At 36.8% G+C, this 16,071-nt stretch overlaps 1 protein-coding gene across 14 annotated transcripts in view; it reads left to right on the forward strand.

Moving 5' to 3' along the window:
* The window catches only part of EMSY (EMSY transcriptional repressor, BRCA2 interacting), an 81,818-nt gene that overhangs the window by 21,892 nt on the left and 43,855 nt on the right, over positions 1–16,071 (forward strand). For all 14 annotated transcript variants that reach the window (XM_043907985.1, XM_043907943.1, XM_043907875.1 and 11 more), the window contains 2 exons: positions 5,192–5,468; positions 9,810–10,064. In XM_043907985.1, the coding sequence (XP_043763920.1) occupies positions 5,192–5,468; positions 9,810–10,064 (532 nt within the window). The remainder of the gene's footprint in view (positions 1–5,191; positions 5,469–9,809; positions 10,065–16,071) is intronic.

The raw sequence follows: 16,071 nt of genomic DNA on the forward strand, positions 1-16,071 counted from the left end.
AAAGTTATAGCTAAAAGAGTACCCACCTCCAGTCCATGTCCTTTTATTTCCTTATTCTGTTTTATTATACTTTTATTCATTATAGTTATAGCTCGTGGACATTATGTTACTTATTTGTTTATTTTCTATTTCTCCCATACAGTATAAGTTGTTACTGAAGGTAGAGACTTGGTCTTATTCATTACTATTTCCTAGTGTTTAGAACAGTGCCTGACATGCAGTAGGTGTTAACTAATATTTGTTGAATGAATAAGTATATATGGTTCTAGTAATCACTCTCAATCTCTCTTGAGCCTCAGTTTCTTTTAAAAACAGAGATAATAGGAGTGCGTACTACTTAATTAATTGAGATGATTTGTGGAACATACTTAACATAGTACATATGATGAATACTCAGTAAATGTCACCTGATATTTAAATTAACTTTCCAGTCTTCTTAGTAAACCTGTATAAAAATTCTTATAATAGATGGGAGCTCACCTATAAGTGAAATTGGTGAACTTTTTAATTTTAATTTTTCCTTTTCTTCTGAATTGTCAGTTGAAAATTGATAGTTGAGGTTATCAGACTTGTAATGCTCATAAGAGGACTTATTTATCTCCAAAGTCATGCATGAGTCATCCCATAATATTCCAGGCTTAGAACCTTAGATTTGTCCTACTATGTTGAATAAACATGTAAAACAAATTAAATTGGCTTTCCTGGTGGCTCAGTGGTAAAGAATCCACCTGCCAGTGCAGGAGACATGGGTTCAGTTCCTGCTCCCAGAAGATCCCACATGCCATTTAGCTATTAAGCCCGTGTACCGCAACTACTGACCCTGTGGTCTAGAGCCCGGGAGCCCGAACTGCTGTGTCCACGCGCCTCACCTGCTGAAGCCTGCGTGCCCTGTGCCCGTGTTCCGTAAGAGCAGCCATTGCAGTGAGAAGCCCGTGCACTGCAACTAGAGTAGCCCCCACTTGCCACACCTTGAGAAAGCCTGCCCAGCAATGAAGACCCAGCACAGCCAAAAAAAAAAAAATCAAATTAAGACTTATTCATTCCACAAATATTTACTAAGTATCTAGTATCTATTTTGTTTTAGTTGCAAAACGATACTGTTTTACTTCATGTGTATTCAGTGCCATTAATTTTGTTATTTCTTGGAGAAACTGAATGTGGGTAGGACTAATAGATACACTGGATTTTTGGTATGTTTTTTGTTTTCCTTTTGCTGGATAATTGGATTCTTTTGAAATCTCTGTAAAGCTGTTACCATTATTCCATTCACCTTGGATTTCTCACAAATCCTATGGAAGTCAACTTAGGAATTACTTTACATTAAGTATAATTATTTATGAATTTGTGGACTTGATTCAAATTCAAATAGACCATGTATTTTCAGGGTAGACAAATTTCCACCTGTGTTAATGTGGTGCCTTCATTTTAAGTATAACATTGGTACAGCACTTATATAAACAAAGCAACAGAATATAGCTTTATGCTTTCACATGCTTGATTGATATTTTTCATTTTATCCTTAGGGTGCAAGTCCCAGCACTCTTAAGGAGTTTTTGTGAGTGCTAGAAGGTCAGTAATTTGAATTATGGCCTGAATAAACACTGTTTGGTTCTCTTGGTTTCAAAATCCCTTTGTTTCCCTTATTGTAACACGTAACTGAAGTACAAGTAAATTTTCTTCAAGGTGGATCTCTAATTTTGGATAACCCCTTTTCAGATCAGAAATTAGCTTGCAGACTGAAATCTCAAAATATATTTTATCATTTATACCTATAACCTAAAACATGCTTTCAAAGATTCTGTATTTTGCTGAAATGTTATTGTCTTAATGTTAGAAGTCTACATATATACTCTAGTTATAAAATTAAAAATATTTGACCCAAGTGTGAATGCTTCCCCTTTCCTACCCGTGACAGAAATTGCCTGTTAAGTGTGGCATACTTTTCCTGCCATGCCTTGGCGAATCCTTATCTGTGCTGCAGAGTCCCTCTAAAAGCTGTGCTATAGGAAGGTACTGCTATTAGATCAGAATTGGCAAATATGAAACCTACCATTGCTATTACTACTATTAATTGGCTTGGCTAGTTGGTAGTAACTGTGAGCTCTTTGGATTCTCAGGGGTATCAGAATTTGGGAAAAAGATATATAAAATTTTTTAATGAAACAAAAATAGAGTACATTAAAATAACTTTCCACATTAATTTGATATCTTAAAAAATTAATTTCCAGATTGATTTGATCTATAACAGCTTTACTGTTATCCTTCTAACATTTATTAAGTAGTAATAATAAGATACTATTAAATACCATTTGTAAACTGCCAATTATTGACCACCTGCTATGTGCCTAGCACTATGTTAGATGCTTCACATCATTATCTCACTTAATCCTTAGAATGATTTGTAAGGTAAGTATTATTATCCCTATTTTATAGATGAAAATTGGAACCTAGAGATTTTCACATATCCGGGGCACTACCGTTTGTTAGTAGCAGAGATTCTCTACTCGAGTTCTCAGGTTCATTTGACTCTTAACTTTGGGTCTTTTTACCATATTGGTCTACTTCTCAGTTTATATGATGGCTAATGGTTGTGGTTGTAATAGTGCTATGTAGATGTTTGCTGATTGAGTCTATATAGAAGTATGCTGGTCAACTCTATAGACGTTTTTGCTGGTCAAGACTTGTATGTCTCTCTTGACTCCTCAAATAATCAACAAACTTCTTAAAGTAATGGACACTACTTAGAATTCTTTACCACAGGAATATATAATAATAATGCTATGACTTCAAAACTTCTTTGAGATGTCAGTACTGAGTATAGACATCAGTAAGTTTGAGTGACTGATTTAATTTCAGACATTCTTTAGGACTGATAAAAAAGTTAAAAAAAAGAATTTCTCCCTTAAATTCTTTGGGTTTTTCAAAACAATTTTCTGTCCTAGGTAGGTAAAAAGTAATTCTGGTTAGAGAGGAAAAATTCACTCAGTGTCATTTGGGATATCACTAAACTACCATTATACTTGCCCAGAATAAAGCTGGTACTACAGATTTATAGGTGGTTTTGTGTTCTCAACTGTAAAATGGGGATAATAATAGTAATCTCTGTGGTAAGACTGTTGGGAGATTTCAAAAACCAGTATGTATTAGCTCTAGGAGCTAATCTTGATTCTCTTCTTTTCCTCAACTCTGCCATTTCCATACATCAGCAAGTCCTGTTGACTCTATGTCTTAAAATAATCTGAATCTGATCACATATCTTTGACTACTAACACCCCAGTCCAAGCAGCCTCTACCATTTCTTGCCTGGTCTACTGCAGTGACTTCTTTACTAGTCTCACTGCTTCCTCTCTTACCTCTCATCACCTAGCAACTAGAATGATATTTTAAACTATAAATCAGGTTTTGTTTCTTCACTTAAAATCTTCTCTTAGCTTCCCATTATACTTAGTATAAAGTTTAGATTCTTCACTCTGGTTTACAGATCTGACCTGGCCTCTGCTTGCTTTTGTAACCCTTCCTTGCCCCATATGCTTTTGCTGTACTGGCTCTCTTTTCTATTTTTAAATACATCAGACTAATTCCTACCTTTGATCTTTTGCGCCGTCCTGTTCCCTCTGTCTGAAATGCTTTCACCTCTGTCATCGACATTTTTCAGGTCGTAGTGGTTAACCTTGAAATCTCTATCCTGCCTCTTTTTCCCTCCATTTTCTGTGTCTGTGATCAAATCTGGTTGGTTTTACCTTTAAATATATTCAGAATTCGTTCACTTTTCGTCAGTTCTACTATAGACATTTTGGTTACCATCTTCTCTGCTTGGTTTATTTCAGGAGCCTCCTAATTTGTCTCCCTGTTTCTTCTGTCTCTGCCTGGCTGTACTTTTCATCTAGCAAATTGAGTAATGATGTTTAAAAAGTACTTTATTTTTTAGAACAGATTTGGATTTATAGGAAAATCGAAAAAACAGTACAGAGAGTTCTCATATATTCTGCATTCAGTTTCCCCTGTTCTTAACATTTTGTGTTAATATGGTACATTTGCTCCAATTAATAAACCAGTATTGATGCATTAATATTAATAAAGTCCATGGTTTATTCAGATTTCTTTAGTTTTTACCTGTTGTCTTTTTCTGTTCCAGGACACCACATTACATTTTCTTGTCATGTCTTCTTAGACTCCTCTTGGTTGTGAAAGTTTTTCATACTTTCCTTGTGTTTGAGGACCTTGACAGCTTTGAGGACTAGTCAGATATTTTGTAGTATGCCCCACTTCTTCATTTATCTCATGTTTTTCTTACAATTACATTATGGTTATGGGTTTTTAGAAGGAAGACCACAGAGACAAAATGCCATTTTCATCATATCATATGTAGGGTATACATATCAACATGATCTTACATCATCTAGTCCCCCATTCCTTTACTAAGTCTGTCTGCTGCTACTCTCTGTTTTATAAATTCCAATCCCATTTATTAGGTCCTTGAGGTTTCTTGAACATGCCAAGCTTGTTTCTTCCTCAGGAGCTTAGTATTTGCTGTTCCCTGTTCCACTGGATGCTTTTCCTCTAGGCAGCAGTGTGATTCAACCCCTACTTCTAATTTCTGCTTAGTTGTCACCTTGTCCGAGAGATCTTCATTGAACGTTTTGTAAAAAACCGTATACCACTCCCTTTTTCTTTTGTTTTCTACCCTGCTTTATTGTGTCTTCCATTTATCTCAACATGGCATATATTTACTTTTCTATTTGTTTACTGTTTTTCTCACTTTACTGGACTGGAGTTTAATGGAAATTAGAAATGTTTCTGTTTTGTTCATTACACTAGCTTCAGCCTCTAGAACCATTCCTGGCACATAGTAGATGCTCAACAAATATTTATAAATGAATGACTACCCAAATTATTTTCTAGAAAAATTATGCCAGTTTATACTCCCTGAGCAGTATATTGAAATGCTGCATCTTGTACAGCATTGAATGTTGTCTTTTAAAATGTTTGGTTGGTAAAAGTTGTTTCTTTTAAATACATTTTGATGATCACTAGTAAAGGAAAGCTTTCATATATTTTTAGTTGTAAATTTCTTTTTCTTGAATTGCTTCATTGTGTTTCATAAGCTATTTTTAAATTGTATATAACTGTGAGTCTAGATACATTAGTAGTATGATAGGTACATGAAAATAACTTATTTTACCTTCCTTAGGTTATTATAGTGACCACATCACCAAGTTCAACCTTCGTGCCCAACATTCTCTCCAAATCCCATAACTATGCAGCAGTCACTAAGCTTGTACCAACATCAGTCATTGCTTCCACAACCCAGAAGCCACCAGTGGTTATAACTGCTTCACAGTCCTCTCTGGTCAGTAGTAGCAGCAGTGGCAGCAGCAGTTCTGCACCGTCACCTGTTCCTAATACAGTTGCAGTAACAGCTGTGGTTTCTTCCACGCCATCTGTGGTCATGTCAACAGTAGCACAAGGTAAGTGGTCATTTATCATGAAGTTCTGTCCCTGTAGTATATGGAATTTTTTTCCATAATATTTTAATTTTATGGGGTATAATTGGTTTACAGTGTATTAGTTTCAGGTGTACAGCAAAGTGATTCAGTTATACATAGATTCATTCTTTTTCAGTTTCTTTTCTCTTATAGATTATCACAGAATATTGAGTCGAGTTCCCTGTGCTATATAGTAGGTCCTTGTTGATTGTCTATTTTATATATAGTAGTGTTCATCCCAAGTTTCTGATTTAATCCCCTCCCCCCGCCTGACAACACACACACATTTCCCCTTTGTGAAATTGTTATTTGAGGAAAGAGGGATATTTCTCTTGTTGTTGTTCTGTCGCCCAGTTGTGTCCGACTCTGTGACCCCATGGACTGCAGCATGTCAGGCTTCCCCGTCCTTCATCATCTCCCAGAGTTTGCTCAAACTCATGTCCATTGAGTTGGTGTTGCTATCCAGCCATCTTGTCCTCTGTTGTCCCCTTCTCTCCCCGCCTTCAATCTTTCCCAGCATCAGGGTCTTTTCCAGTGAGTTGGCTCTTTGCATCAGGTGGCATGAGTATTAGAGCTTCAACTTCAGCATCAGTCTTTCCAGTGAATATTCAGGGTTGATTTCCTTTAGGATTGACTGGTTTGACTGGTATTTCTCTTTGTTATTATTGAAATACCTTTAGGCAAAATGAATATTCCATGCTTCCGTTTTTCATTCTTAATTTTCTCCAGGTATCTTCTGAATCTCTTGGGAACCTGTGACTTTGACTTCCCTATTTTCTCCTTTGTTTCTTAGCATCCTGTATCTCTTTGAGCCCTAAGTCGTCATAGGGGAGCTAGATATCTCAGAGATTTCTCCTAAATTCAGTGGAATTCAATAGAGCATCCAAATGTAGACACTCCAAGGAAACTGTATAATTATTTTGAGTTTTTGTTTTAGATATTTAATTTAGATATGAGTGCTAAGAAATTAAGGCATTTTCCTACAAAAAGGTAAGTGTTAGCAAAAGTAATATATAAACTGCAATTGTGATTCTGAGTGCAGGGCTTCTTTAGTAGCTTCTTTGTAGGTACCTGGGGCACTGTGGCATTCAGTGTCTGCTTCTGTTGGGGACTAAAGAGAAACTGTTTTAAAGCTGATGTATCTGTTTCTGGTTATTCTCTTAGGGGCAGCTGGTGGTGGAGGGGGAAGAGTCTTAGTAACAATAAGACCTGGTAGAGGGCTCCATGTTAATAAATGTAGTTGTTGTTCAGTCACTAAGTCTTATCTGACTCTTTGTGACCCCATGGACTGCAGCACACCAGGCTTCCCTGTCCTTCAGTATCTCCTGGAGTTTGCTCAAGCTCATGTCCGTTGAGTCAATGATGCTGTCCAGCCATCTTATCCTCTGTTACCTGCTTCTGTTGCCCTCAGTCTTTCCCAACATCAGGGTCTTTTCCAATGAGTTGGTTCTTTGAATCACGTGGACAAGGATTGGAGCTTCAACTTCAGCATCAGTCCTTCCAATGAATATTCAGGGTTGATTTCCTTTAGGATTGACTGGTTTGATCTCCTTGCAGTCCAAGGGACTCTCAAGAGTGTTCTCCAGCACCACTATTAGAAAGCATTAATTCTTTGGCACTTAGCCTTCTTTATGGTCCAGCTCTCACATCCATACATGACTACGGGAAAAATCATAGCTTTGACTATGGACTTTTGTCAGCAAAGTGATGTCTCTGCTTTTTAGTGCGCTGTCTAGGCTTGTCATAGCTTTTCTTCCAAGGAGCAAGCATTTTTAAATTTCATGGCTGCAGTCACCATCTGCAGTTATTTTGAAGCCCAGAAAAATAGTCTGTCACTGTTTCCACTGTTTCCCCATCTATTTGCCATGAAGTGATGGGATCAAATGTCATGATCTTAGTTTTTGAATGTTGAGTTTTAAGCCAGCTTTTTCACTTTCCTCTTTCACTTAAGAGGCTCTTTAGTTCCTCTTTGCTTTCTGTCATTTAAGTGATATCATCTGACTGGCTCTAAAAAGTAGAGTGTAGGGGAACTGTGTATGCTTGGCTCATGTGTATGGAGAGGAACTACATATTTGGAATATAAGAAGTCCTAAATTCTACCAATTAGAATGTTTATACTGAATTGATCATTATGAAATAGGATAACTGAAATTTTCTTTTTTATTATGGAAAATTCCAAGCACGTAAGTAGATAGAATAGTAAAATGAATGCCCATGTGCCCATTACTCAGCTTCAGAGATGAGCAACACATGGTCAGTCTTGTTTCATCTATACCTGCTATTTTCCTCGACATATCCTTGACCCGGAATGTTTTGAAGCAAATCCTAAATATCATAATTTCAGTTATAAATACTTCAGTATGTATCACAACATGATTCTTCCCTTCTATCTCCTCTATAGTTTTCATACAGTATTTATCAGACTAGAAGTCATAAATAACCTTTTTTATCTTATCTCTTAAATTCTTCTGACTCTTGTTCTTCGTTAACCGAAGAATGGACTATTATTTATTACTCAGGTTGATTACTATTATTTTTCTACTTTTTATTGTTTCTCAGATAAATCCTGTTGCCATTGCCTTTTCTCTTACTTTGGTGAGAGAAATTTCTTTTGTCTCATCTAATAATGTTTTATAGACTTGATGAGTTACCTTACTCAATATTGTGACAGTCTTCTGCTTTTATTTTCCTCCTTGATTGCACTTCAACCTAAGTAACATGGTACTTCCTATTTTATTGTATCCACTAATACTCCTGTTCCCTTTACTATATTTATTTTTTTAGTCTGGCCCTGAACGCAGTTCCCATTTTCCATTTCTGTTTCATGAAATCCTCTTCTTATGAAATTCCCCAACCCTGTCAATTCAAATGTGGTCCTGTATAAAAGGATGTAGAGAACATGGATTAGTTAGGAAGTTACTCATGTGCACAGTTTACCTCAGTTAATACAAGAGTTCATTAATGTAATATAAAGGTTAAAGTTTTCAGATAGTTTAAAAATACTTTCACTTGAGTGACACTTTATATTCATTAAGTTTTAAAACGTTGGCACTTGAAAGGGGCTCCAGAGATAACCTAGTTTAGTAAAACTAAGCAATATAGCAGACACATGTCACCAAAATCCTAGCAGTCAGGGAGGGATGGAGGTGAGCAAGGTGGGAGAATAATGTGTAAATAAGATGAGTAAGCCCTCCAGCTGATCCTAACTGCATCTTTCTTTTGTCTTCTCTCAAAGTATTCCTCAATCTGTGGTTTTACCTGATCCATTAAACAACCCTTAGAGAATTATAGTGCAGGGTAAACTCAACATTCCAGGAAAACTGAGTCAGAGTGTCTTAAGATTTCTTCTTGGTTTTTATTATTCTCCAGAAATGTTTTACATACAAATGTGATATTTAAATTTTTTTTCTGTACTGCAATATAAATGTCATAATAGGGCTGTGGGGGAGGAAGGTGTGAAATAGCCTGTTTGATAATTAGATTTTTATAATTAGGCTATTAATTTATCAGTTTCTCTTCATTACAGATAATAGTCCTGTTATGTTGTTGATGAATTGTAACATTACTGATGAAAAATCTGGGAGAGGGAATAATTTTTCTCAAACTCATAACATCTCTAGTGAAAATTGTTGGTATTTGCTTCCTGTGCATGCTTGCTAATACTAGCATTGCACTGAAAAATTTCTTAAAACCTCTTATCACGAGAATTTTTTGCTATGGGTATACTAAATAGTATGCCCACTTGTACCTTTCCACATGATTAATGACCCAGTTCTCAAGGAAAACTGATATTTACTTTATTGGAAGTGAGATACAGAAAAGCTGCTTTGCCATGTTAAATAATTCAAAAGGTGAATGTTTCAGTGTGAATTATTTTGTCTAATGCCATTTTTAAATTGACTCATTAAAACCTGAAAAGCAACGTTTAAAAAACTGTATTCAAAACTTAGTTTGCAAAAAACAAGATCAAACTTAGTTTGCTTTTGTTCTTTTATTCACATTAAGAATCTATATTTTCTAAGAGAAAAACCTATTGAGAGATGTGTGAGACTATGCTGGCTGGTGTTTCTTCTGTTTTGACTTTTCACCAAGGGAAAATGAGTTGGTTTTTTGAGTGTTGGAGCAATGATGCCTTCTCTTGCAAAGTTTGAGGACTAGATATCAGATATGTAAAATACTACATACATTATATCTAACACTAGGTGTTTAATAATCATTGTTTTTATTGATTTACCTAGTTTTAAACTATTACCTACAGTAATAACCAGAAGTAGCTTTAATTATGCTTCACTTTTAAATGTTCTTTTCCTTACTTTTCTATAGGTGTATCTACATCAGCAATCAAAATGGCATCAACCAGACTTCCTTCTCCCAAAAGCTTAGTGGGTGCCCCAACTCAGATTCTTGCCCAGTTTCCTAAACAGCATCAGCAGTCTCCTAAGCAGCAGCTACATCACGTGCAGCAGCAGGCGCAGCAGCAGGTGGCCCAGCCTGCCCCAGCATCTCAGCAGCAGCCGCCGCAGCAGTCTCCTGTGCCACCTGGTATCAAGCCTACCATTCAAATCAAGCAGGAGTCAGGTAAACGGAGAAATGTTTACAGGAGATGGTGATTCTTCCCCAGTCACCAGTTCTCTGAAGATGGTAATAACATATATGGATTTACTTCCACATACAGGCTCCTCAAGCACTAGAGTTTTAATTCCAAAACATATTCTGAGGCCCTCCTGTTGGAGATATTTATATAGAGAGAACTGATGCTTGGGAATAGAGAAGGATGAAAAAGCAGTTTGCACAGCAGCAAGAGGTTTTCTTCAGTGAACTTTCAGGAGAGATAAAGGAAGCAGAGGAAACAAACCCAGATTTTAGAACTATACCCTGGAGCCCACTGGGGTTATAAGTCAGCAGTGGAAAAATTAGTCTGGGGAGTCTTGTATTAGAGGTCATATTGTGATTTTGGCATGAGTTTCTAGGTGCTAGGCAGAGGTACTAAGATTAAAAGACACTGTGTACAGTGAAGAATGTGGCATAACAGTTTATTGAAATCATCTTTAGCACAGTGGGAACTCAGAGGTAGGAGGCAATAACTAAGTTACTGAATTGTAAAGGTACTGAATAGAAAGGCACATAGGATAGTCTTAGATTTAAGGAGATTAAAAGCCTCTTAGCATACTTAATATCTTTAAGAAAAGAAAATAGATTTTTTTTTTCCTCCGTGGAATCTATATTTTATTTCAGGGTAGAACAGGACTTTGGGAGATCCTGATATTTTCAATTTTTTGTTTACCTTTTTGATAGGAACATTTTATTATTTTTTAAGGTGTAATTGATATAACATTGAATTAGTTTTATATGTAGCATAATGATTTGATGATATATGTATATATTGCAAAATGATTACCACAGTAAGTTAGCATCATCACCACACATAGTTGCAGTGTTTTTTCTTGTGATGAGAATGTTTAAAATTTACTCTCAGCAACTTGGAAATATACCATGCAGTGTTGTTAACTACGGTCATCATGCTGTACATTACATCCCCAGCACTTGTGTATCTTTCAACTGTAAGTTTGTGCCTTTTGACTGGAAGTTTGTACCATTTGGCCACTGCCTCACAGCTAGTATGAGGTATGGATAGTACAGTGTATCAGTAGTCATAGGGAAATTGATCTCTTGTTTTCTTTTTGCCTGCAGTCTCTGTCAGGCTTTAGTTTCAATGGTATATGTGCTTTCAAGAAAGAATTGTAAAGTTTTCAAAATGCTCTGGAATTTTTTTTAAAAAAGAGCTTTATTGAGAGAGAATTCACCTACCATTCAACCCATTTGGAGTACTATTTAATGCTAGGTAGTATATTTACTTCCTTGAAGGCTCAGATGCCTGCAGTGTAGGAGATCTGGGTTCAGTTGTTGGGTCAGAAAGATCCCTTGGAGAAGGGAATGGCTACCCACTCCAGTATTCTTGCCTGGAGAATTCCATGGACAGAGGATCCTGATGAGCTACAGTCCATGGGGTCACAAAGAGTCGGACATGATTGAGCAGCTTTCACTCACTCTGTATATTCACAGATATGTGCAACCATCACCACAGTTGATTTTTAGAATATTTTCATCACTTTCAAAAGAAGTCCCGCCATGACAACCTCTTAGCCTTAAGCAACCACTAATCTACTTTCTGTCTCTAGGTTTCTATATTCTGGATTTTTATGTGAATGCAGTCATTTAATGTGTGATCTTTTATGACTGGCTTCTTTTACTTCACAAGGATTTCAAGGTTCATTTATGAAATAGCATGTATTAGTGTTTCATTCCTATGGCCAAATAATATTTTCACATTCTGTTTATCCACTTGTCCATTGATAACACTTGTTTGTCTCTGATTTTTGGATTCTAGCAACTGTAGTTTGTGTGAAGTGATATTTCGTTGTGGTTTTGATTTGTGTTTCTCTGACGACTAGTAGTGTTGAGCGTCTTTTCATGTGGTTATTGGCCCTTTTTATATCTACCTTGGAGAAATGTCTATTTATATTCTTTGCCATTTTTAAATTGAGTTGTCTTTTTATTATTGAATTGAAAGGTTTTTTTTTTTGCTATACATATTTTAGATATTAAGCCTTTGTCAGATACATGAACTGCCAACATTTCCTCCCATCCTGTGGGTCGTTTTTTCATTTTCTTGATGATGTCCTTTGAAGCACAAGCGTCTTTAATTTTGATGATGTACAGTTGATTTTTTTCTTGTGTTGTACTTTTGGTATCTTATTTAAGAATCTTTTGCCAGATCCTAGGTTATGAAGATTATCCTTATGTTTTTCCTAAGAGATGGATAGTTTTACCTCTTAAATTTAGATCTTTGATCTATTTTGATTAATTTTGTAATGGTGTGAAGTAAGGATCCCACTTCATTCTTTGCATATTGAGCTTTGATTATCCCAATACCATGTTTTAAAAAGACTGTTCCCCCTCCATTCAGTGGTCTCAGTACCCTTGTGGAAAATCCACTGAAAACATGTATGACTTTATTTCGGGATTGTCAATTGTATTCCATTATATGTCTGTCTCTGTGCTGATTTGATTACCATTGGTTTATATTAAGTTTGAAATCAGGAAGTGTGAATATTCCTGTTCTATTGTTTTTTAAAAGATATTTTGGCTGTTCTGAGTCCCTTGCAATTGTGTATGAATTTTGAAATCAGCTTGTCAGTTTCTACAAAGAAGAAAGCTGAAAATCTCGTGAGCTTGCTTTGAATCTATAGATCACCTGAGGAGTATTACCATCTTTATAATGTTAAATCTTCTGATCCATAAGTATGGGATGTTTCTGTGTTTATTTAGAGCTTTAATTTCTTTCAACACTGTCGAAATGAATGGTTTTCAGTGTATTAACTTTATACTTTTGTTAATTTACTTTTAAGTATTTTATTTTTCTAGTTATTTGGATTAGTATAGAGCTGCAACTGAATCTGTTGATTTTACATCTGCAACTTAGCTAAACTCACTTTTAGTCCTAATAGTTTTTAGTGAATTCCTTAGGATTTTCTATATGAAATATCAAATCGTCTGCAAATAGAGATAGTTTCTTCTGCTATAATCAGGATGCCTTGTATTTCTTTTTCTTGCCTAATTTCCCTGACTAGAATGATAAAATTTTGACTATAACTGGCAAGAGTGAATATCATTGTTTTGTTTCTAGTTCCTTCTATTCATAGAACTTCTTTCAGTGTCCATTGTAAGGTGGTCAGTTCAGTCGCTCAGTCGTGTCCGACTCTGCGACCCCAGAAACCGCAGCATGCCAGGCCTCCCTGTCCATCACCAACTCCCGGAGTCCACCCAAACCCATGTCCATCGAGTCGGTAATGCCATCCAACTATCTGATCCTCTGTTGTCCCCTTCTCCTCCCGCCCTCAATCTTTCCCAACATCAGGGTCTTTTCCAATGAGTCAGCTCTTCGTATCAGGTGGCCAAAGTATTGGAGTTTCAACTTCAACATCAGTCCCTCCAATGAACACCCAGGATTGATCTCCTTTAGGATGGACTGGTTGGATCTCCTTGCAGTTCAAGGGACTCTCAAGAGTCTTCTCCAACACCACAGTTCAAAAGCATCAATTCTTTGGTGCTCAGCCTTCTTTATAGTCCAACTGTCCTATCCATACATGACCACTGGAAAAACCATAGCCTTGACTAGAGGGACCTTTGTTGGCAAAGTAATGTCTCTGCTTTTTAATATGCTGTCTAGGTTGGTCAGTTAGCAACAAATTCGCTTCATTTTTAATTTATTTGGTAAAGACTATTTCATCTGCAATATATGAAAGACAGCTTTGCTGAATATCAGATTCTTGGTTGATGGATTTTCTTTGACACTTCGAACACATATTTCTACTGCCTCCTGGCCTCCATTGTTTCCACTGAAAAGTTAGTTTCGAACCTTGATGCAGTTCCCTTGTAAATGGAAAATTGTTCTCTTGATGCTTTCAGGATTTCCTCCATGTCTTTGACTTTCAGCATTTTAAATGTAGTATGCCTGTTTGTGGATGTCTTCGTATTTATCTTCTTTAGTATTTGTCCAGCTTCCTGGATGTGTAAGTTACTGCTTTTCAATAAATTTGGGACATTTTCAGCCATTATTTCTTTAATTGGTCCCTTTTCTCTCTGTTCCTTCCTTTTTGTAGTTACATTACATATGTGTTGTGCACTTAATGGTGTTTCACATTTATGTTCATTTTTTTCATTCTTTTTTCTTTCTGTTCTTCAGCTTGCATAATCTGTAACTGATCTGTCTTTAAATTTGTTAATTCATTTTTCTGCCAGTTCAACTCTACTCTTAAGCCCTTCTAGTGAATTTTTTATTTCAATTACCATACTTTTCAGCTCTACATTTTCCATTTGGTTCTTTTTTGTAATTTCTATTGCTTAATTAATATTTTTTATTTGATGCAACTTTGTTATCATACCTTCTTTCACTTCTGTAATCATGCTTTCCTGTAGTTCTGTGAACATATGTGTAATGGCTGTTTTGAAGCCTTTTTGTTGTTGTTAAATCTGACACGTGGTTGCTCTCACAGTTTCTCTTGACTGCTTTTTTCCTCCTGTGTAGGTCATGTTTTCCTGTTTTTTTTTTTGCATGCCTCTTGATGTTTTTGTTGAAAACTGGACATTTTAGATATTTACATTGATATTTTAGATTGTATATACAGCTAATAGACATTGTATGTTGTAACTGGGTACAGGTCTTCCTTTACCCTCATTTGTGATTTGTTACTGTTAGTTGCATGGTTATTTGTTGTTTAGTGACTGGATCAATTATTTTGTTGAAGTTAAGCCCCCACTACTGTTCCTTAGGGAGATATAGCCCAGTCATTCTGAGGTGACAGTGGTATTGGTGTGGCTCTTTCTTCTCTTTTCCTGACCACATCTAGTTGTTAAACTTCACTAACTAATTTCTCTGCTGTATGCAACAATGCTCTGGAGCATAAGTTGCTCTACAAACTGTTGCAAATTGTGGCTTCTTTGAAGGAATAATTTCAAAGTTCTATTTTTGATATTTGTTCTGACCATAGGAGGGTTCCTCTCAGCTTCCTTACTGTTCGGCTGTCTTCTACAAACTATCTGGCCTATAGTCTATCTTAATTAAATCTGTGATTCTACTTATAGAATTGCCTTTCATCTCATCTTCCACTGTTTTGAGATACCCTTAGGCTTGAACTTCTCCACTGTTTTTCAGTTGCTAAGTGAAGTCCGACTCTGCGACCCCATGGACTGCAGCATGCCAGGCTTCCCTGTCCTTCACTATCTCCCGGAGTTTGTTGAAACTCATGTCCATCGAGTCGATGATATCATCAAACCATCTCATCCTCTGTTGTCCTGTTGCAGGAATGGGAAACGCCTTCCAGGGCCCAAGAGTGGGCTCTTGTCTAACACTTGGAAATGAATTGTCCAAGGAGACATATGAGCTGACAAAACAAGAGATTTTATTGGGGAGAAGGAAATGGCAACCCACTCCAGTGTTCTTGCCTGGAAAAGTCCATGGACAGAGGAGCCTGGCGGGCTGAAGTCCATGGGATTACATGACTGAGCATGTGTGCACGAGGGTGGAGGGAGATGGGTTTGTAGCAATAAAGTGGGAGAACTGAAAAAAAAAAAAAAAAGCAAGAGATTTTATTGGGCAAGAGGTTGCTTGGAGGAGAGCAGTAGGCTAAGGGAACCCAGGAGAAGTGCTTTGCCACTTGGCTTGCAGTCTGTGGTTTTATGGTGGTGGGGTTAGCTTCCTGGTTGTCTTTGGCCAGTCATTCTCAGAGTCCTTCCTGGTGGTGCCAAGGATTGCTCAGCCAAGATGGATGCCAGCAAGAAGGGTACTGGGAGGTAGTTGGACACATGGTGTCTCCTTTTGACCTTTCCCAAACTCTTCTGATTAGTGGTGGCTTATTAGTTCCATGTTCCTTGTGAGAACCTCCTGTCATAAAATAACTCAGACAGATGGTTACTATGGTGCCTGGCCAGGGTCGGTGATTTCAGTCAATGTGCTTCTCCTAACAGTCCTCTTCTCTTCCTTCCCTCAATTTTTCCCAGCATCAAGGTTTTTCCCAATGAGTTG

This window comes from Cervus elaphus, chromosome 1 (genome assembly GCF_910594005.1).
Source record: "Cervus elaphus chromosome 1, mCerEla1.1, whole genome shotgun sequence".
NCBI lineage: Eukaryota > Metazoa > Chordata > Mammalia > Artiodactyla > Cervidae > Cervus > Cervus elaphus.